This window comes from Tenrec ecaudatus, chromosome 7 (genome assembly GCF_050624435.1).
Source record: "Tenrec ecaudatus isolate mTenEca1 chromosome 7, mTenEca1.hap1, whole genome shotgun sequence".
Taxonomy (NCBI): domain Eukaryota; kingdom Metazoa; phylum Chordata; class Mammalia; order Afrosoricida; family Tenrecidae; genus Tenrec; species Tenrec ecaudatus.
In genome coordinates this window covers 114,064,588-114,088,143 of record NC_134536.1, presented here as the reverse complement: position 1 = coordinate 114,088,143, position 23,556 = coordinate 114,064,588, and the positions used below count along the sequence as shown (strand labels likewise).

General features: G+C 42.2%; 1 protein-coding gene across 1 annotated transcript in view; it reads left to right on the top strand.

The window, feature by feature from the left end:
• Window positions 1-23,556, top strand: part of BEND6 (BEN domain containing 6) — a 62,092-nt gene that overhangs the window by 8,567 nt on the left and 29,969 nt on the right. The window contains exons 2-4 of the mRNA XM_075554048.1: window positions 8,167-8,232; window positions 8,869-9,042; window positions 12,248-12,425. Coding sequence (XP_075410163.1) covers window positions 8,923-9,042; window positions 12,248-12,425 — 298 coding nt within the window. The 5' untranslated portion in view covers window positions 8,167-8,232; window positions 8,869-8,922. The remainder of the gene's footprint in view (window positions 1-8,166; window positions 8,233-8,868; window positions 9,043-12,247; window positions 12,426-23,556) is intronic.

Here is a 23,556-nt window from a genome sequence, read left to right as displayed (position 1 = left end):
ATACTTTGAACCCGCAGTATCCATCTGCCCTGCCTTGTTGGTTTGTGGTTTGTAACTTCTTATGCTTCAGCAGACTTAAATAAGTCTTTCGCATCTCTTGGATTTTGGTCTTTGATCAATACTTGCCTACATCAGTTTCCTGTTTCTGATTTGCCCTATGGCTGCCCACACCCAACCTTGCTGTCTGAATTGTCTAGCATGGCTATAATAGCGGTGTCTACCACAAATAGATGACTTTTACAAACAAAAATTTGTTTTACAAACAAAAATTTACTTTCTCACAGCTTAGGAGACTAGAAGTTCAAATCCAGGGTATTGTTGCTAAGGGAAGGCGTTCTTTCTGCAGTGGCTCTGGAGGAAGCTCCTTGTCCCCTTTCAACATCTGAGTCCAGTATTTCTTACAGGTCGCCTTGGCATTGATCTTCCTCCAGGTTTAAGGGGTTCTCAATGGAGGGATCCTGGGTCCTCCACTCCCAGCTCATCTTTCTTCATGGCGATTGGGTCCCTCTTTCTCCATTCACTTGTCTCTCCTTTAATCTCTTATGAAATAAAAGGTGTGAAGCAAGCAAGGACATGGCTTGAGTAAAGTGGGTGAAAGGTGGTTAATTATATAAGGTAGCATATAAAGAGTATGACTCAATATACTCTAATATTGCTTTACAGGATTTGCAAAATGCAGAATGACAGCATCATTCTGTACCTGCCAACTTGCATCATAACCTATGTAACTGCCAAGCTCCATCATTACATAACTGCTAAACCACCGAATATCATGGCCTATCCAACTTGTCACATGTTTGGGGGTACACAATTCAATCCATGTCACTTGGCTCTGTGTAACAGAAGAAGATGGTTTATTATATTCTTTCCATTTTTATTATGGCATGAATTTATTGATAGCAAAATACATTAACCTGATATATATAGTCCTCTAATGAGACATACATAGGAGGTAAGGAAATACCTGGATTAAAAATGAGTAATGTAGTTGATCATTCTAATTCTATATTAATGCTGCTTCAAGGTGACATAAAACAATGACTAGGGCAGGGGAGAAAATGATTGCTAATAGATGAGAAAGGTAAACCCTCTAAGACAATTTACTAAGTAAATTATCTGAAATATGTGACTCTACATATTAATTATGTTTAGATCTGAACTTTGGAGAATATAAAAACCAAAAATCAAACCCACTTCCCTCAATTTTATTCTGACTCATAGTGAACCAATGTAAGGTTTTCCAAATTGGAAATCTTTAAGGGAGCAGACAGCCTCATCTTTCTTCCATGGAGCAGCTGATGGATTTGAACCACCGACCATCCAGTTAGCAGCCCCACACCTAACTCATAGTACCACCAGTGCACCTTATTAAAAGTATAACAGTACAAACTTAATAGATATTGAGAAACAGTAACCATTTATTTAATCGATATGTGATATTAAGGTAGAATATAATGGATTTGACATTTCAAAGAGAAATTTGCTTGTATTTTCATGTTAGAACTCATAAGAAAAATTAATAATTTAAAGATATATCATGCTTGATTTTTATACAGAGACATTGATGGGGGATCAGAATAATTTTACCGTAAATTTAAAAATTAATCTAAGATGTCCATTTTGTAGGATACATTTACTTAAAGCAAAAAGCATAATGATCTCATCTTGCTCTCAACTTTCAAGATGAATTGAACATTCTAAATTAATTTTTTAATGACCCATGGAAAGCTTTTTTCATGAATTACAGGTATCCTAAAATAGAATGTTTAATTGATTCCCCCTGTAGGCTGCAGGAAAAAAGTGAGGCTGTCTGTGGGCTCCGGTAAAGATTTAACAGTGGGGGAGAGGATAGAAGAGCAGGAGGGGCGTGCCGTGCCGCCTTTCCCACCTAGGGCCTGGAAGGCTGATGTGGCTGGGGCTTTGCAGGTCTCCCTTTGTCTACCGTTGTCATGTTCACAGTCCCATGACTGTGACTTTGCTGCTTATATGTGCCTGTGCTGATATTTGCTCCTTAGCTCCAGCGTCCCAGATAGAGATAAAATGGCACTGCTGTATTTTGGAAGTGTGTCAGAATCAGGGAACGGAAGAGTCCTTACGTTGCACTATGTTGTATAGTGATGGTCGTCAGCATCCTGTTCACACAGTAGCTTTGGGAAATGCCGGAAATTAATTGCCATCAGATTTCAATCTGAAAAAGAACTTAACTGCAGAAATTAATGGAAAAAATGGTTAATCCTTTTATCTCTGAACATCGAGTGAGCTATATTTCCTGCTGCTTTCCTTTCCTATGGTAGTGGACCAATGTCCTCCCTAAAGAAGATGTACACATTCAGTACTCAATATTTCTATAACAATCAGCTTCAGTATTGTCACTGCAATCTTACATTCTGCAAGTGTCCTTCTGTCCCACTCAATACCAATTTTTAGTGAGATATCTGTAAGACAAATTGTAAAAAACAAGATTGGTCAGTTGTACTAACTTCCTTTCACTGTGATTTAGAAATGATACATCTTTATACAATCTCGAGACCTTTTTTGGACTAGCTTTTTTATTGGGAAGAGGAAAATGCTCAGCGCGTGTTGGTCAGGATGCAATGATGTTGACTAACAGTGGTTGGCTTGCTTTTCTGCTGACAACACCATTTGGATGTACGTGAACTAGAGGACCTCTACTCTTCGCAAACTCTAGTTTATGGCTGTCTTTTAACAGTTTGAAATAAGGCTGTGCATTTCTGAAGGAGGGACATCAATGAGGTGTGACTTCAGAGTATTAGGAGACTGGCCATGCTTTTAAAAAGTTTAGACGACGCGACTGGTATGGCAGCCTCTGAAACTTTTGGTTGGGTATTAGATAAATGTCTCCAAGTATAAATTTGATGAGCTTACTATCTCTGCAAAAGACGCTATTTTTAGAATGAAAAGAACTAAATAGAGCAACAATCCTAGAATAACGTAACTTTTTCTTTTTAAGATGTAACAGTCTCAGAAATGCTAGGAAGCAGTTCTACTCTTATATTCAGGGTGGAGATGCATCAGAATTGACTCCGCACAGTGGGTAGGGTTTGGGTTTTCTGTAGGCTGTGCACCCTGCTGGTGTAGTTGGGCTGTAAACCACAAGGTAGTAGTTCAAATCTATTAGCCGTTCCTCAAGAGGAAGGTGAGACCTCCTGCTCCCCGAAAGACTGCAGTCTCAATAACCCGAAGGAGCTCTTCTACTCCGTGCTACTGAGGATGAGTCAGGATCAAAGTGAGGGCAGCGGGGTATGCTTTATGCCTAACTCCATTTTCGTGTCTTGGGGCTGCCGTAACCGAGCACCACTTAAAACAACAGGTGCTTATTGTCTCACAGTTCCGAATGCCTGATGTCTGAGCACAGAGTGTTGGCAGACTCAAGAGGGAGATGCTTTCCTGTCTATCCCAGCTTCTGCTATTCCTAGACATTCTGTGGCTTGGGGCAACACAACTCCAACACCTGCATTCCCCTTTCAGGGATCATCCTTCCTCTGTGCTGTGTCTCTTCCACTCTTTTCATAAGAACACCACTTAGAGTGTCAATATGGCTTCATGGCAACTATTAACATCTTGGAGGACCCTCGTTCCTCTCGAGGTCATATCTTTCTATCCCTAACGTTCAGCATCTGTTTTCAACAAATAGAAGGGCAAGGAGTGGGGAAGGCACTTACATATTGAGAAGAGGCAGGTAGTAACAGAATACCCAAGGGGGGCGGGGAGGAATGCTTGTAAAAACTCGCATTTCTTTGAAACTCTTATGGAGGCCCAAAACGATAGAAAGACTTGTCCAGAGTCCTTCTGTGTTTTGCACACCCTTCTTTGTGCACACCCTTCTTTATGCACTCTTCCAAGTGGTCCCATGCATGGCTGCAGGCTTTTTTGTTGATAGCTCTTGGGGGAAAGGTGACATTTTGAAACTGGCAAAGATTGTCTTCCATTGTCTAATTACAGATAAGAAACTAGATCATTTAGCATCCAATTTTCTTTCTTTTTTTTTAGTTCAAGGATGGTTTGTTGCCCTTTAGGAGTGTTTTCTAGTCCAGTCTGTTGGGGCACCACGCCCTGGCCCCAAAGTCCACTTTCAGCATTCCCTGGGGACCTTGCCACTCCATTCCCTTGCGGTTCCGCTGCACTCCCCAGTGCTTTGTCTTGGTGTGGAGGGATCAGGTCGGGTGCAATTCCCACACTGTGTCTCCGGTGGCATCCAATTTTCTTTTCAGGTCAAGAGACCAGGAGCAGAAGAGGGAGTTTAGTAGAGATGAGAAAGCTAAAATATGTGGAGCCAATGACAGTAGAAATACCAGCTCTCAAGGTCTTAGTGCCTGTGCATTAGGAGAACAAAAAATAAGGTTGTATATTCCTTTTCCTTGAATCATTCCTTCATCACTGGAAATGGAACTTGATCAGTGATCGGATAGATAACGTCAGCACATCGAAATCAGAAATACCAGCTTAGCCAAGAAAACAGGAATGAATACACTAGTAAGTAAACTGTCAACAGCAGCTGTCCAAGAGCTAGCAGGCAGAAGGAATCACTGACTGACAACAGGCGTACACCCTGGCAGTCAGGAGCTATGAGGAACTTCACTGTGTACTATCAGCCAGCATCCTGCCAGGACACAGATGGCCTTGTAAAATTAGGATAATTTGGAAAAGGTTCAGGCTACGTAAAGAAGCCATAAGGGATAGTGCTGCCCCCAGAGTGAGTAAGTGGGGGTGTTAGCGCCCTTGGGCCGAGAGAGATTAGCTAAGGGAGTGGTTCTTACAGCCTGAAAGGAGTTCACACAGCAAGGGGCGCACCGAGAGGGACCGTGGCCCCAAGTTGAGACCCATGGGCAGCCTGAAGTGACTCCCACTGGAGAGGCGGAAGGAGAAAGGCTCCAGGGTCACTGTTCTCCCGCCATTCGATGTGTGAGGAGGATTCAGTAAGTTAGTACAGGTTAGGGGTGTAGAACAGGACCTTCTCGATAGCAGGCTGTCAGAACGGTTTAGAACTGCACACCTTGCAGTTAGCAGCTCAGCCACCAGCTGTCAGTAAAGTTTAGCCAGCCATTCTTTGTGTTCATGTTAAATTAGAAAGAACTGAGGATATCACATAGAGCAATACAGGGAGAAAAAAGCATTTCTCTTACGAATGGTTTTATATATATATGACATCTCACTGCTTATTCACTGGATTAGCATCAGTGAAAATATTTTCACAAATCCCCACCAAATAAGAAGTTTGAATGTTTTTTTCTCATTAGGCAAGCTCTAAAGTGCCAAGTCTAAAATGATTTAATATAATTAAGACTTTTTAGGTTTGCGTATAGTCACAAAGCTAACATATATATTGCTGTCAATATTTTGGACCATTCTAAAGTATGCTGGGAGCCCTGGTGGAATAGTGGATTGTGCATTGGGCTGTTAACCACCAGGTCAGCAGTTCAAATCCTCCAGCTACTCCAAGGAAGAAAGATGAGATTACCTAAAGATCTGCAGCCTCAGAAGTCCAGAGAGGCAGTTCCGCTCTGTGCCACAGGGCGAATATGATTCAGAATTAACTTGGTGCCAGTGAGTTTTCTTTTTGAAAAGTAAGCTGAGCATCCTTTGAATCAGAATACTCCTAGATAATTTGGAAATTGAACATGTATTTAATGTCATTTGGAAATGGAGTGGGGAAAGAGTAAGTTAAGAGTTCCTAATTTTGTTGTTGTTGTCAGATGCCAAGTTATTTCCCACCCTCCATCCCCTATATGTTTAGAATACCTTGACTGATGAGAAAGCTACTGTATTGGACAGGGTTCTCTAGAGAGACAAACCAGATTGCTAGTAATTATATATAAATATATTTATAAAGATAGATATATAATTCGAGAAATAAACCATTAAATAATATACATATAGATAATAAAAGAAATTAACAGTTAAATTATAAAGCAGTGAGACACTAGCAGTCCTTCAAGTTTTGAGAGCTGCCAGGTGCCAGTCCCCTTCTGTAGAGAGAGCTGGGCTATATATACCCAGGCAGCAAACAGCAAGGCAGGTCCCCAACTGTCATCAACTGTCAGTCCCCAGCTCCAGAGATGAACATTCCAATCTTGTGGGCTTAAAGGGACCTCAACTTACAGTGACACAGTCCACAGGCTAGGCATCCCACAGGTAGTGTACCCCTTTAAACTGAGGCACTGAACAACCAAGGAGAGGCTCACCGAGCCATTTATCCCTCTGCCCTTCAGTTAATCCTACTTGTGTTTATCGGCCAGGCTGGCACAATAAACTATAGCAGCTACCCAAACACTGAGGCTGAGTGGAGCTCAGTATTGGTGGGCAGCTCGGCAATTCACTACCATCGAGTTGATTCCATAGTGACTTTGCACGGCAGGGTAGAAGTGCCCTTGTGCGTTTCCAGGTCTGCACCTTTTTACTAGAGTAGAGAGCCTCTTCATTCTTCCAGGGAGCAGCTGGTGGATTAGAACTGGCATTCCTTGCACTTAGCAGCTCATCCTATTACTGCTCCACCCATCAGGGCTGCTCAGTGCTGTGGGGTCTGCATGAAAAAGCACAAAAACATTTAAGGCCGTCCCAATTTTGATTTCTCTGTTGTGTGATTTCTGCTATCATTAGTACAAAACGCACCTTTATCTACACCTTTCTTAGATATTATTATTTTCATAAATTGCTTGTTACTTAAATCATTATTTTTAAAATCATGCATTGGATTGTTTCACGTTGTGGGCTGTGAAATCAGTTCAACATGCTTTTAAATGAATTGGAAAGAGTAGCTAGAATAGAAATTAAGAGAATGTGTGACATATATAAAGGTTAAGTCTGGTTTCCTAAAATGTGTGTCTGAGTGTGTGTTTTCTAGATGAAAATGCACATTATATTTATTTAATGTGAATTTCAATTAAAAATATTTGAAATCCTTGGTTTGTATTATTCATCTGGAAATATGTGTTTCTCAAGGCATTGGTTATGTGCAATCTTGCCCCCTGTCCTGATGTACAGGATTAAGGAAATACTTTCTTTCAAGACGGTGCTTCTCAGCCTTCCTCATGCCGTGACCCTTTAACACAGCTCCTCATGTGGTGGTGGCACCCATCCATAAAATTATTTTCATTGCTACTTCATAACTGTAATTTTGCTACTGTTATGAATCGGCGACCCCTGTGAAAGGGTCATTCAAGCCCCAAAGGAGTCTTGACCCCCAGGTTGAGAACCGCTGGTCTAAGAGAAGGGAGAACAGGACAGAGATAGGTATGTGGTGAGCTTTTCACTAGCAATCAGGAACTAGTAATGGCCCATATACAATCGCTGTAATATTCCACCTAAATTTGCTAACTTGCGTATAAGCATGGAATCCCCTGCTTGTACATGTTAAAACAGCAAATGATCTTGAAATAACACTGAAGGGCAGTCATTCTGGTTGGTCTAGAGGGAATTTCATGTTTGTGAAGAGACATGAGGACGTGTTCTCTAAACACATTCTGTCACAAGAGAAAAGTCCAGTGCAATTAGGGTAACGTGAAGCCCGCGTTGTTGTAATTTCCAAGCCTGAAATAAATTTTAGCACAAATAAAACAGGTTCAAGTAACAAATTATAACCATGAAAACCTGATTTTTATGTACCTTAAATGGGAGAAGATGAAATGGAAGATGTTCTCCCTCTCTCTCTCTCTCTCTCTAATTTTCTGTTTTACAGTGAGCATTGCTCCCATGATCTATCACAATAAGGATGATAAGCCCTAATGTGCTGCAGCATCTGTGTGTGGCAAAGTTACCATTGATCATTTCAATTCTATTTTACTTAAGAACTACCGTCTACTTCCTTAGATTTAAAAAAGTGTTTATCGCTTACAGTGTTTATGAGATGTATTATCTGTGAGATCCTCTCCCCTGCCCCCACAGCCATTCTATATTATAATCCTTCACTTTATGTTATATATTTTATTATATTTAATATAATTATATTATATATTATAATCTTACATCATGAACAAATTTTCAATTTCAGTGCTTCAGGCTTTCCAGTAACAAAAGCAAGCAAACAATATTTCTAAGCAATTCTTATTTCTCTCCCTGAAATATTTTGGTTCTGGGGAAATCTGTTATTATTGTCTTTTTCCTAGATGGTTAATTTTATCCATCTTATGTTTCTGTTTTCTTTTTTAGACACCTCACAACTGGTTGAAAAGAAAAAAATTGTAAAGATGGAAAATGTTTGCACTATTTGATTTTGTAAGTAGCAACTCACTGTAAATCCCTGTATGGATACACGAATGTCCTCACCATGATTAGGAAATTGAAATACTTTAGAAACAAATAAAAATGGGCAGTAACAAGATATGACAAAATAAAAATAACAATGTATAAATTACCAAGGGCATATGAGGGAGGGGGGAATGGGGAGGGAGGGGGGAAAAAAAGAGGACCTGATGCAAGGGGCTTAAGTGGAGAGCAAATGCCTTGAGAATGATTGGGGCAGGGAATGTATGGATGTGCTTTATACAATTGATGTATGTATATGTATGGATGGTGATAAGAGTTGTATGAGTCCCTAATAAAATGTAAAAGAAGAAAAGAGAAAAAAATGATTAGGGCAAAGACTGTACAGATGTGCTTTATACAATTGATGTATGTATATGTATGAACTGTGAAAAGAATTGTATGAGCCCCAATAAATTGTTAAAATAAAAAAAATGGGCAGTAAATTGCTAAGTGGGGTAAATAAAGATAAAGAAGCATTTGCTGAAAGTAGTTTGTATGACTGGTTAGTACTCTTATCAAATATAGTCTTAAATATCTTATTATGTGTAATTTTAATGAGTGTATTTTTTTAAAGAGAAAATATATTAACCTTCGGGTTACTTCCAGGATAGCATCGCCTGCATGGATATTTCCAAAGGCCCTTGACAACTGTTTGAGAAAATGCAGAAGATCTTCCAAACAGAGGACATTGCCAACACAGAAGTTTCTAGAAGAGGAAAGAGAAAAAGAACAGAGACAATGGACTCAGAGAATTCAAAGGGTGGCTTGGGTAAAGGACAGGTTGGTTTTCTGTTCCCTTACTATAATTTCTTTATCTAGCACTGCCATAATCCCATCATGCCTTTAGTAATTGATCAGTTCTTGCTCTTCCTCTGGTTATTATTGTCTCTAATTTTCCAAAAGACTTGAATGCTCAATAAGTTGAGTTAACAGCACATTCAACTCCTACTCGGCAGCAGTGAATCTGGAGTCTTTTGTTGTGTACGCGTGTGAGGGAGCTTTTGTGGTGTGGTGAGTTACTAGTTGGTAACCATAAGGTCAGGGGTCTGAAACTTCCACTGCTCCACCGGAGAAGAATGAAACCTTCTATTGGCACAATTCTACTCTACACTGGCTCACTGGGAATCAGAGTCAGCTCAATGGCAGTGCTTTTGGTGTAGCTAGATATTGGAGCCCCTGGGGGACACAAACAGTTACGCTCTTGGCTACTACATGGAAGGTTGGTGCCTCAAACCCACCCGGAAATGCCTCAGGAACAAAAGGTTTAGCTATCTGGAAAAGTCACCCACTGAGCACCCTGCAGAGTCACCCACTGAGTACCCTGCAGAGTCACCCACTGAGCACCCTGTAGAGTCACCCACTGAGCACCCTGTAGAGTCACCCACTGAGCACCCTGCAGAGTGCCTTTCTCTTCTGACAGTTATGGGTTGTGCACGAGTTGCAGTAAACTGTGTGTATCTGCGCATGTACGTAATGACTAACATGGGGTCCTGTCTACGTTTACGTCTGTAGAGGAGAGTAGAGAATGACATTGAGCATCTTCCCATGCTACTGATCAGCTATGTGTCTTTCATGAACTACCTTTTCAAGTCTTTTGCCTGTTTTTAATTTGAGCTGTTTCCCTTGTTTTATTGGTATTTTGTTTCATTTTGGGTGAAAATATGCACAACAAAACCCATTCCTATTCAATAGTTCCTAGACAAAAGCATCACATGTGTCAATCTTCTTGTTATTTCTGTGCTAGCTGGGTTTTTTTTTCTTCCCCTATTGAAATTCCCTCTTTCCCAGCTTTCTCCTGTATTCATTAGAACAGCTATTGTCTATACTACATAATTTTTGTAAAATAACACATTTTTATGTTCTGAAGTGCACTGTTACTTGCTTTAACACGATAAACAAGGGATAGTTGTGATGCACACTTTGTAAAGTAAATCAGGACAGTTCTCTTGACTCCTCCAACCTCTGCTGGTCCAGTTCGTGCTTTAAGAATGTGAGGTTCTTTTTGCGCCCTTTCTGCCAGGATTTGTCTGTTTTGTCTTTGGCTAGTTCTTCTGGTATCAAGGTCACAGAGACCGTAATTCATGGAGCCAGTTGGTCCTCGGGTCTGGCTCCTTCTCTGCCTCGGGTTTTCTTGTTTCAAGTTTGCTCCAGACTAATGAAGCTCAGAGTTCTGTCTTACTCGACTGCTCTTGCTACTCACCCTACTGGCAGGAAGAACGTACATTTTAAGCAGTGTTATGCCAATTGAGTGGATCGTCGCCCAGACTGGGGCCTGAAGCTTTATGTTATGACCGAGAACACAAACCCTCACCTTTTCTTGTTTGTGGCTCTTGCTGAAAAATTACATCTCCCATAACACTTGCGGGTTTATCCTTTTTCTTGTGCACAACTCCTTGGTATCGATTATATCAGTCCATCTGTGAGAACGCCACCCTCATGTGGGGCCACTTCCCCATCACCACAAAGGCGCACTAACTAAGGATGGCTCCCCTCTCTTCTCTGTACGTGGAGCCCTGGGGACATCGCGAGAGTTGAGTTGGGCTGCAACGGCAAGGTCAGTCGTGCACAACCACCAGCTGGTCTTCGGGAGAAAGATGAGGCTTTCCCCTCCTGTAATGATGCAGTCTCAGAATCCCACAGGTCACTGCGAGTTGGCATTGCCTCAATGGCGGTGAATGACTATTACCCCTCGCCCCATCCTTGGTAAGCACCGATGAACATTGGTCTCTGTATGTTGCCCTATCTTTCTCAATATGTGTCTTTTTGTGATTGCCCTCTCTCAACACGATCTCCTCCAGGGTCATCCGTGCTGTAAGATGTTTCCGGGATTCATTTTCTTTGATGGCAGAGGGCCTTCCATTTAGTGTATTTGGCTTATTCATTCATCCGTTGACGGGCACTTTGGTTGTTTCCATCGTTTTGCTGTTGCACACAGGGCTTTGATGAGCTTAGATGTGCATGCCTGCTCATGTCACCTGCTATATCCCTAGGCTGTGTAGCTAGGAGTAGGATTGCAGGCTAATATGGTAGTTAATATTTTTTAGATTAAGACTTCTTATCTCTAAACATAGGCTCTTTCTCCATTGATTCAGATTTTCTCTGATGTCATTCAACAACATTTTATGACTTGGTACCATAAAGATTCTGCCTTATCTTTTTGTTACTCTAAAGATAACTATTCTCACTATAGAGATTAAACATGAGGACAAAATGATTAGGGTGGAAGCACTGGAAATTTTGAAGGAAATAACAATTCACTTCTGAAGATATTCTTATTAAGAGTCTATTAAAATATGATATGGAGCTGTTACAGCCACATGGAAGCCAAGGAAGATGAACCGCTCAGAAACAGCAATGGGAATAATGACACCATAAGGGTAGGGAGAGGCTGGAGCTGGAGGAAGGAGGAAAAAGGGGGAACCAATCACAATGATGGATGTATAACTCCCCTCCCCCTAGAGAAATAACAGAGATGTTGGTGAAGGGGACTCATGAAGGAAGGAGGGTGGAGGTAGGAGGGAAAAAAGAGGAGCTGATAGTAAGGGCTCAAGTAGATAGTGTTTTGAAAATGACGCTGGCAATATATGTACAAGTTTGCTTGATATAATTGATTTATGGATTTATATATCTGTAAGAGCCTCAAATAAAATTACTTTAAATAATAAAATAAATAACTTAACAAAATAAAATATGATACAAACACAGATAAGAAAATGTAGCATCTCCCCAGAGGCTCCATCATTCTGCACATAGTCTGCACTCCCACATTGCTCACTACAGGTCACGTCTGCCCTGCCACATCACACGGTGCGTTTTAAACCATGCACTGCCTGATGGTTTATATTGTCAGTTAGGGTCTGGGGTTCTTCTCCTGGCGCAGGAAGTGCCTGAGAGGACAGGCCTTTGTTGCTCTGGTTAAGTCCATACAGCGTGCAGAACGTGGAATTACCCCGAAGCTTCCTTTGTTGTGCCCCTTGTTTTTCAGAGAAATCCGTTTTCGGGAAATGCCTTTCTGCCAGGGGAGAGCTCCAGTGAGGACGAAGCCCCGCTCGCAGAGCTGTCGAAGGAGGAGCTGTGCGCCCAAATCAAAAGCCTACAACAAAAATTAGCAAACACCCGGAAGGAAAACAGCCGCCTTCGACAGTCTTTGGTTATGCTTCAAGGTAAGCGCTGAGGAATGTCTCCATGCTCCTGGAAGGGGAGATCTGTGATGAGTGGAAAGTATTTCAAATCAGCTGTCGAGTGTGAAAAAGAAATTCAGCACTTTCGGTAAACTCAAAGATCACATTTTGAGAAAACCACCCGATTACTTGGTTGACCTATGGGAACACTCTTAAAGCAGCTACTTTATTGCCTAGAACATTTTAGATTTTTCCAATAGAATAGTAATGTTGTGCTCCCCCCAATAATGTTCAACAGACATTTATTGAGCATTTAATCCAGACCACTGCCTGTGCTAGAGCTCAGAGAGGAATCGGGAGTAAGGCGGAGCAAGTAAGTTAAGACGCCGGGTTTGTGCTCCCCTCATTCTTCTCTGCTGGGGAAAGCTCTAGAAACGGGACTGACTGTGATCCGCTATGGACTCAAGGAGACGAGCCAATCCCTGTGTTGTGTTTTAGTTTGTGTGTTGTGAGGAGTGGTTCTGAAAAATCAACTCAAGCCTTTGGGCACCTAGGGGAGGGCAAGCAGAAAACACTGCAATGATCATTCCAAGCCAGACATGCCTGGGTTTATTCTAACAAAATCTGGTTAAACACGCCTCTGCAGTCAGCGGATTGTTTCAGGCGAGCTCTCTTGGTAACATACTTGCCTTCGCCTTCTGAGGGTGCCTTCACAAAAGGAAAAGACTGAACTGTGGCTTTCAAGTGGGAGCCTGCTGTTCTCCAACCTCCCCCTTGGACATATCTGAGCACATTCATGCCCAGCTTTAGTCCACGCAAAACATGTTTAAACCTGCCTCTGTAATCAGCGGGTGGCTGCAGACAAGGGCACTCAGTCGTATACTTGTTCCGTCTCATTGGGGTACCTTCAAGGGGGTGGGAGACAAAACCTCCAATCTTAACAGTGACTTCACGATGTATAAATTACCAAGGGCATATGAGGGAGGGGGGAAGGGGGAGGGAGGAGGGGGAAAAAAAGAGGACCTGATGCAAGGGGCTTAAGTGGAGAGCAAATGCCTTGAGAATGATTGGGGCAGGGAATGTATGGATGTGCTTTATACAATTGATGTATGTATATGTATGGATTGTGGTAAGAGTTGTATGAGTCCCTAATAAAATGTAAAAGAAGAAAAGAGAAAAAAATGATTAGGGCAAAGACTGTACAGATGTGCTTTATACAATTGATGTAGGTATATATATGAACTGTGAAAAGAATTGTATGAGCCCCAATAAATTGTTAAAATTAAAACAAAAAACAGTGACTTCTCAGAGGATCATCTGGGCCAGTTAGTTCCAGGCAGCAGGCAGCTCAGAAGAGTACTGAGAATGTTTCCTGGGATTCCAAAGGGGGTAGTCTTGACAGATTTTCTAAAAAGACAAAGGAACTTTACGGGAGATTATTATAAAGATTTAAAACACAAAACAAAAAAACCACTTCTTTGGCAAGAATAAGGTCAGGAAAGTACCTCGGGGAATTTGTTTCCATCACAACAAGGCCTCTGCTCGATCTTCAAGGGTAGAAAGAGTCATCCTATGAAAATTTCGTTGGAAAACCTTACCTCCATCATCCACCCTTCAGCCCTCATCTTGCCCCATTTAGACCAATTTTTACTCAAAGACAATTTACAAAGAAACCTGGTTGGAGCCCCTCAAGGATGCCCAGAGTGCCGTTTGGATGCGGTGCCAATGGAGGAGCCCAGTGGCCCCCAAAGAAGGGCTGGGAAGAGAGGAGGAGACCACTGTCAGGAGCGTGGAGCCTTCACAGCTCTTACTTTCCTCAGAAAAGCATATTACTCAATTCGAACTTTTGTACTGCAGCCCCTACGATGGAAGAAAGGATATGTATCTGCTTTTACAGCCCCTGACTCATTCCAGCACCACCCAGAGGAACACTGGCCTAGATTGAGGATAGGTTTAAAAAGAATAGTTTCACACGTTGGTGTTTTCATTCAATCAGGGGTTCTGTGATTTCATAACACCCATGAAGGAGAAAGATCACCCCGAGGTCATTAGAAAACCCTTGGCTTAATGCCTTTTGTGTAATCCCCTTACATCGTGTTGAAATGGCGATTTCTCAAAACGACACTTTCCATTTGTAGTTAGGGACCATGAACTATTAGCACTAGTGCCTTATGTTGAGCAGCATTCTGTTGAAAAACAGTAAATACTTAGAACATTTTGAAAAATGACCTTCCTGGCTGCTGTGTGAAGGATGGGTACAAGTGGGAAAGCAGTGTGGGCCAAAGAGGGTCCCCAACAAATCATCACAGGCCCAGTAGGCGCAATTGTACAGCGATAGAGGAGAGCTCAGAAGCATGGAGTCAGACACAATTCATGGAAGCATGCTCACCTCAGCCCCACTTGGTGGTCCTCATGGGGGGAGCCCGGCCACAAGAGCAGGAGAGAGCCTTGGGAGCGAGCGTACGAGAGCCCCCTCTTTATTGCTAACCAAGGGTTATCTCTCCTTAGGGGGACATAATTATAGGTAACCAGACGTCACAAGAAGGGACAGTGCAATAGGCATGCACATCTTAGGAAGGGGATGTATGACAGGCATAAGCGTGACAGGAAGGGGATGAGCTAGGGGTGTGCCTGTAGGAATGGGAAGGTCTAGGGGTATATATGTGACAAGATGGGCAGACCCTAGATTCATGATGGCACCCTAACCTTGGTCATCCTTGGGCGGGTTTGACCTCTCTGGCGACTCCTATAAGGAAGCAGATAACTAATATCCTTATCAGAAGAGAGTGAGCCCTACGTGTTGTGGGATAAACAGTGGTGTCTACTTGGTCTAGATGGCTGATAGCTCTTAGGGAGAATGACCCCTGATTTACTCCTGATGACCAGCAAGTGTATAGTCATTTGCAAGCTAAGTTTGGCATAGGTTTGGGGGAGACAACTTGGGAGAACTTCTGTTTCCCACAAAGCAGTACCAAGGGGGTGGCTGCAGTCATCTAGATCAGGACTATGGCAGCTGGAGGGGGGCAGGGGCGGGGGGTTACTTTGGAAATAAAGAGGGCAATTCCACGTGACTTTGGAAGCAGAGCTGAGAGGAGACAGGCAGAACATAGCGATGGGTGAACGGACAGAGTAATGGATCGTGTGCTTCCTTAAGAATACTGGAGGTGTGACAGTTTGAATAGAAATGGCCACAGGTTAAAGGGAGTAAGATGTGTAACTATTTTTTCCTAGTGAGGTTTGTGAGATTTTCAAAAGTCATATAGTTCCTGCCTGTTCCAAATTTAGAGGAAGGTGAAAAGCCAGTTTATGACGTAGTTACACCTTTCAGGTCAATAATAGATGTTGGAGTCACAGTGTTTGGTGTCAATTCCAGTTCTGCCTTCTGGCTACACAACCTTGTCCTTGTCCTTTTACTGTTGCCCTCACCACCAGCTTGCATTTCCTTCCGTAAACACAACATGAGTGTAAGAAGACAGTTCCTTGTAGCTGTGAGGGTTAACTCACTCCCTGTCCTCGAGTTGATTCTGACTCAGATCAACCCATAGGACCAATGGTAACTGGTCCTGTGGGCCTCCTGGACTCTACATCCTGAAACTGGAAAGCCTCATCTTTCTCCCCCAGAAGGGTTGGTAGTTTTGAATTGCTGACAGTGAAGTTAGCAGCCCAGGGATATCATTAAAGATGGCAGATAAATCTTGGCTGAAAGCAGAGAATACCAGAAAGATGTTTGCTTATGTTTTATTGACTATGTAAAGGCATTTGACTATGGATCATGACAAACTATGGAGAGCCTGGAGAAGAATGGGAATTCCAGAACACTTCATGTGCTCATGCAGAACTGGCACATGGATCCAGAGGCGATTCTGCAACAAGTGTACAAATGTGTTTGACATACACTGGATGGACATATGGATTGTGATAAGAGTTGTACGAGCCCCCAATAAAATGATTTTTTTCTAAAAAAAAGATAATTGTGGGCACAGAACAAGGGAATACTGTGTGGTTTAAAATCAGAGAAGGTGTGCATCAGAGTTGTATCCTCTCTCCATACATAGTGACTCTGTATGGATTCGTGGAGCAGATGATCAGAGAAGCTGGCTCATATGAAGGCGAATATGGCATGCCTTTCACAGAGGGGCTGCTGAGCTGTACAGCGTGCCACCGCACAGCCCGGCACACATCGACTCTTGTATGCTCTCCAGCATGGCACCCTTCCCTTCCTTCTGGGTTCCAGGGCCTTTGTTCATACCAGGACAACACAGCTGCTGTGGTATTCTTAGTCCTGCATAGTGCTTGTGCTTGAAAGGAAGGAAGGAAGAACAACAGCCCCGTTTCTGAGTGCTTATTGCTGAATTGTGGACAGACGGTCACATCTGCTAGAGTGTGCAGTTAGAGAGCAGTATGGAATCTTGGAAACCTGACGCTCCATTTACCCACAAGCCCAAGCCTGTGAGGAACGGAGCCTCTCCCGTTGAGCATGGAGCTCCTTTGTGTTACCCCTCAGGGTCTCCGCTGCTCCATTGTATCTGGTCATGACTGTGACCATGCATGGCGGGTCTTTTGTTGAACCTACTGTGCACCACATCCAGACCATGTGTCCTCGGTTCTCCTCAAAGGACCACATGGTGAAGGCACTTGCAGCGGGGAGCCAAAGCGGTGGTGGCTCTCTGATTACCAGGGAAACCCCACCTTGACGGCCCCAACCCTTCTCATTTCCAGGAGCCTCCTCACATCTGGTCATTCCTCTTCCCTCCCACGAGCTGGAGACCCCAGGCTCCTTCCAGGAGACACCTTCCGCACTGCCCACATGTGCATATACATCTTCTCTTGGAAGCATTTCTTCTCCATTTGAGGGGGGGAGTGTGCCTTGCAGTATTAGCTATTTGGTCCAAATTCTGGTCGATTTTTAACTAACTTTTTTACCCTCAGTTGCTTTCGGTGACCCTATGCTATTTTGTAGCTGAAGCTGCAGTGCATGTGAGCTTGTTTGTGGGTGAGATGCTGTATACCTCCGACTTGCAGAGGGCCGGGAGAGAGAAGCTGCCCGTGGCTCTTTCTCCCAGTCCCGATGACTGCACAGTTGCGGCTGTTCTGTGCAATCCGTGCACAGCCTCCATGGTCTCCCGCCTCAGTTTGCCCGATTCCCTGGCTGCTTTCAGAGCCGTCGGCAGCAGTCACAACAGCGGACACCACTTGGACTTCAGCTTACAGACATGTGAGAAATTCGATTTCACTTCTTCAGAGCCGCACGTTGTGTGGTATTTTGTGACGGCGGCACTAGGAAGTGGAGGCAGCTGCCAGTAAACGTTAGAAACTGACAGACAGACGGGTGGGTGGTGACTGAGTTCATCTGGAGAAAGTTGGCAGCCCAGAGTCTGTGATGGAGTGGAGAAGGAGTACAGGCACAGCAACGAAGAAGAAAACCACGTGGCTCCTCAGAGCTACTAGCAGATTCTGGAACTGCACATGGGCAAGGCGATCGGGGTGCTGTTGGCAGTGCTGAAAACGGGGGTTCCTTGAGAAACCTCCATAAGGTCTCTTTCAACGCACAAACTCACAAACACACCTCTCCTATGCAGCCTGCAGTCAGAAGCCACAGGTCTTCTTTTCTTGAACCAAAGTTGGTGAACTCATTAGCCACACTGGACACAGCTGGAGAAGGTGTGCGTGTGTGTGTGTGTGTGTGTGTGTGTGACCATTCCAGAAAATCTTTTCACATGAAAAACTGTTCAAAGCAAGAAACACATAAGAATAATAATTCAGCAGAAGCAGAGACAATGCAGGGAAGTCTAGTATCTAAAGACTATAAAACCCAAACCAAACTCTGGCATTGAATCAATGCTGTCTCATCGAGACCCCCTCTGGGTTTTCGAGACTAAAACTGTTTGCTGGAGTAGAAAGCCCAGTCTTCTCCTGCAGAGCTGCTGGTGGTTTTGAACTGCCGGCCTTTCAGATTGCAGGCGAATCACTATTCCACTAATATTCACTTAAAGACAGATTCTGCAAAAGAGAAGAGGAAGACGAAGTTACAAAAGAAATGCTACAATGCATTTCTGAAACCGAAGCGCCCTTCAGTTTGGCTTGAGCTAGGTGCTGTTTATGCGTGCTACAGTTCCTAACATCGCTCCCTGTGGCTATACCCCACTTGGGAATGGGCTGTCTGTGCGGTTACTGATGCAGGGCCAGTGCTGATGAGAAGAAAGTTCCCTTTGTAGGAGAATTCCAGCCAGTAACTGGGTAAAAGACAAATTAGAATACCTTTATTTTGCCCCACCAGCTGATGGACAGGAGCGCTGGTGACATAGTGGGTTAAGACTTGGCCACTACCCACAAGGTCAGCCGTTCAAAACCATCAGCCACTCCAAAGGAGGAAGAGGGAGCTTTCTATTCCTGCAGAGGTACAGCCTCAGAAGCCCAGGGGGACAGTTTTTACTCTGTCTTCTGGTGTCACTGTGAGTTGGAAAGGACTCCGTGGCACAGAGTTTGGAGGCGATCCGCAGGGAAAGCATGTGGCAGTCTGCTTCTGTCAAGCTGTAGCGCATCAGAAACCCCACAGAGCAGTTTGGCCCTGTCCTGTGGGGTCAGTATGAGTCAGAATCGCCTCAAAGCCAAAGGTGTGCCTTTGTGACAGAGTAAATATGACAATGTGCCACAATGCCACCAATGATAGCATTCTAATTACAATGACAATATATAATAAATGACATTCTTTATGACATAATAAAACGAATCTGTTATTATCATTGGAATTATACTATCACAAAAAAGCTAAATGGCTCTTGATGAAATTTAAAACACTGCATGGCTCTGATCAAGCTTTTATTGGAAACACAAAGAGCGGGGGAGACATGTTTAATACCTTAGGGGTGCAATGAGGAACCCTGCAGGAAAGTGACCCAGTTTCCTTAACCACTAGATTACAAGGGAAAAAACTAAGAGAGGGAGAATGATCATTTATAAGAAAGGTAAAGGAATGCAACTAATTAGAATGTATTTCCCTGATTGAAGCAGTGTTAAAATAAAAAGAGCGAGAGACAGAGACAGAGGAATTTGAGCATGGGCTAGGGTTGGTTTTTTTTTTATAATCTTAACATACTCTTGTTAATTATTTCCGGTTGAGACATGGCATTATAATTCTATCCTAAATGATTTTTATCTCTTAGAAGTATATGCTGAAATAGTTACACATGAAATGAGGTACTGTTTGTGATTTGCTTCAGATCATCCTGGGGGTAGGAGGAAAGGGGTAGAGACAAAAATGGAACAGCCGCAACTGGACTGAAATGTGGCATAGATTTAGAAGAGCTTGTTGTTTTCATTTGCGCTTCAATTTTTCTATTAAAAACTCTAATATCTATATCCAGAGGGGGGGGGGAATTTACACATATGTTAAACTGCACCAAATATTTGGTGGTGTATTTAACTGATCTGAATAATGATTTATTTACTAAGCATAAAATAAATGGATAGTATGAAGCAACGAGACCCAGGGTGATAAAAGCAGTAAATGAACTTGGCTGCTAACCAAAGGTTGACATTTCAAGTCCACCCAGAGCAGTCTCAGAAGAAAGGCCTATTGATCTACTTTAGAAAACTCAGCCAGTGAAAACCCTTTGGAGCCCAGTTCTACCCTAACACACATGAGATTGCCATGAGTCAGATGCTCCTCAATGACGCTGATCATTCTAAAGAAAAGACAGATCCTTTTCATTAAAATTTAAATGTATGCATACTTAAAAAATATCAAATTTATAGACTCCAGGCAAAATACTAGTAATTTATGACAGATAAAAGGTTAACGGGGGAAAAAAGTGCTCAGTATGTGGTGATTACTAGGAGAAGAGAGAAGAGGGGGAGTACTTAAAGGGCATAGAACTTCAGTGAGTGGTGATAGAAATATGCGGAAAGAAATAGTGATTTGTTCGTGTAAAAACCGTTGAAATAGACAATGTTTTGTTTAATGTGTAAATATATATACATACATATGTGTGCAATTATATAAGCATACATATATATTTCCACATTTAAAACTTAATATATGTATAAAGGAGGTAATCACAATAGATCATAAATTGTGCTTAAAATGCACTAGTTACTCTTCTAAGCACTTTACAGAAACTACGTTCTTATAAAACAGAATAGTACTATCTTATCCTCCAAAGACAGTTTATAGAAGAAATTAAAATAATGATTAAACAAATATATGTTTAGACTCACAATTATCAAATAATTACGATTTAAATTATAATCAGGTTTTAACCTATCAAGCTAATAAAGATTACAATTAATGACTAATCATCTGCTACAGTTGGTGCCGTAAACTGGCTAACTTCTTATATTGTTAGTTGTAGAGAAAGATGGGAGAAACTTTCTGGAGAGCAATTCCATAGTAACATATTATCAATCTTAAAAGCACTTATGCATTCTGGTCCCATTATAGTGCTTTCAAGAAATTTATAGTATTGATCAACAATACATATGAAGACATGCGGTAGGAAGTTCGTCAGTTTTATTTGCAACCAACAAAAATTGGAAGGAACCTAACCTCCAAAAGGAAAATGGGGACATATAAATTCTAGAACAAAATGCACTGGAATATTAGAAAAACATCGAAACAGTAATTTCACATCTAAAATAAACCACTGCCAGGTGAGTATATTAATTATGTAATATCTATAAAATGGAATGTGATTCAGGAATGACTTTAGATGTACCAAACAAAATGTATGAATCTCAAAATAGGCAGTAAAAAGTCATCCTTCCTACCCAAAGAAGGAAAACATACTGTCCAAATCCATCTATGGAATACTAGAACAGATGGGAATCTATTTATGACTCAAGAGGCCAGGAGGCAAAGCCAGGGATGGACTGAAAAGGGACCCGAGGGGAATTCCTGGGCAGATGGAAAAGTTCTCCATCTTGACAGAGTGTGTGGAACTAGGTGCAGTCTCATGTCAAACGTATCCCTTTTCATCTACTTAAATTCTCCTCTCACCTCACAAAAGATCTTGTCTTTCCCTGTATGTAAATTAAGCCCCCCCAAAAAATCTCTTCCAGGTATATTTAATAGAACAAGAAAAATATCCACCTTATTCTTAATTAGAAAAAGAAGCACAGTGCAATGCAGTTGTTATCTGCGGTCAAAACGATTCTGACTCATAGTGACCCTGTGCACAACAGAATGAAACACTGACTATGCTCTGCGTCCATGCCCGCAGTTGTTATGTTTGAGCCCATTGTTGCAGCCGCCATATCAGTTCATCCTGTTCAGGGTCTTCCTCTTTTTACTGAGCATGATAGCTTTCTCTATCGACTGGTCTCTCCTGATAACATATCAAAGTATGTGAGACTAAGTCTTACTATCCTCCCTTCTAAGGAACATTCTGACTGTACTTCTTCCAAGATAAATTGGTTTCTTCTCTAGTTTGTGTTACTTTCAGTATTCTTTGTTGACATTATAATTCAAATACATCAGTTCTTTACAGGTGTTCCTTATTCATCGCCCACCTCTCACATGCACACGGGGCAACTGAAAACACCTTGGTGTGGGTCTGGCGTACCTTAGTTCTCAATGCGAGATTTGCTTTAACATGTTCAAGGGGTCTTGGGCAGCACATTTGCCCAATGCAATGTGTCTTTTCATTTCTTGGTTGCTGCTCCCATGAGCATCGATGGTGGTTGGAAGTAAAATGAAATTCTTGACTACAATCTAATCTCCCTTATCATGAGTTTATTGGTCAGATTGTGAGGATTTTTGTTTTCCTAGCATTGAGTTATGATTCAGACTGAAGGCCACAGCCTTTGATCTTCCTCAGTAAGTGCTTCAGGACTCTTGACACTTCAGTCACCAAGGCGGTGTTATTTGACTATTGCAGGGCATTAAAGAGCTTTTCTCCAACCCTAATGCCACAGCTTTCTAATAAAGTCCTAAGCATATAGATTGAATACGTTTGATGAAAGGATACAACTCTAACACATACCTTTCCCGATTTTAAATCATGCAGTATTCCCTTGTTCTGCTTGAATTCCCATTCTTTGCAATAGTTAGACACAGTAGAATGCTTTTTCATGGATGGTCAATAAAACACAAATAAGCATCTTTCTAGTGCTTTCCAGTATCCACCTAACATCTGCAATGACTCCCCTCGTTACAAGTCCTCTTCTGAATTTGGCTTGAATTTCTGGTAGCTCCTGGTTGATGTACAGCTGCCATCATTTACAAATTATCTTCAGCACAATTTTACTTGCATGTGATAGTAATGATATTGTTAGATAAGTTTCCAATTCTGTTGGGCCACTTTTTTTGGAAATAGAACCAAGTATCGATCTTTTCCAGTCGGTTGGCAAACAACAGTCTTCTAAATTTCTTGGCACAGACTAGTGAACGCTTCCAGTGCTACATCAGTTTTTTGAAAGATTTCCATTGGCATTCCAATTCCTGGGGCTTTGTGTTTCACGAATGCCATCAGTCCGGCTTGGCCGTCTTCAGTGTCATGTGCCCTTAACCATACGCTGTCTCTTGAAATGGTTGAATGTTGACCTATTCTTTGTTATCCAGTGATTCTGTGTGTTCCTTCCACTTCCTTTTGATGTTTCCTGTATCATTCAATATTTTGCCCACAGAATCCTTCAGTATTTCAAATGGAGGCTTGAATTTTTTCTTCAGTTCTTTCTGCTAGAGAAATGCTGAGCATGTTATTCCCTTTTGATTTTCTAATTCCAGCGTTTTTATATTTGAATATATAATCACAGCCAAAGGAAACCCATTGTTATCACATTAATTCCAACTCATAGTGACTCCATAGGACAGAGTAGAACTGCTCCATACAGTTTCTGGGTCTTTTGGTCTTTATGAGAGCAGTCTCACCTTTCTCCCTTGGAGCAGCTGGTGGGTTTGAAATGCCAAACTTGTGGTGAACAGCCCAATGCTCTACCGAAAAGACTCCTTTATATAGAGAGAGTTTGGTCCTACTTATGTATAAGAAAGTGCATGCGTGTAGATGCATAGATAGAAATGACAAGAAGAACCCATTGTAACTTTCATCATTAGGGGGAAAAGGTTTGCAAATAGGCAGTCTCCAGTTTAAGAACATCAAATCTAAAGGCAACTCTTTGTTGTCCTGTAATGCGATGTAAATTCGACCTCACTTTGCGATGACTCAGGAGTCTGGTG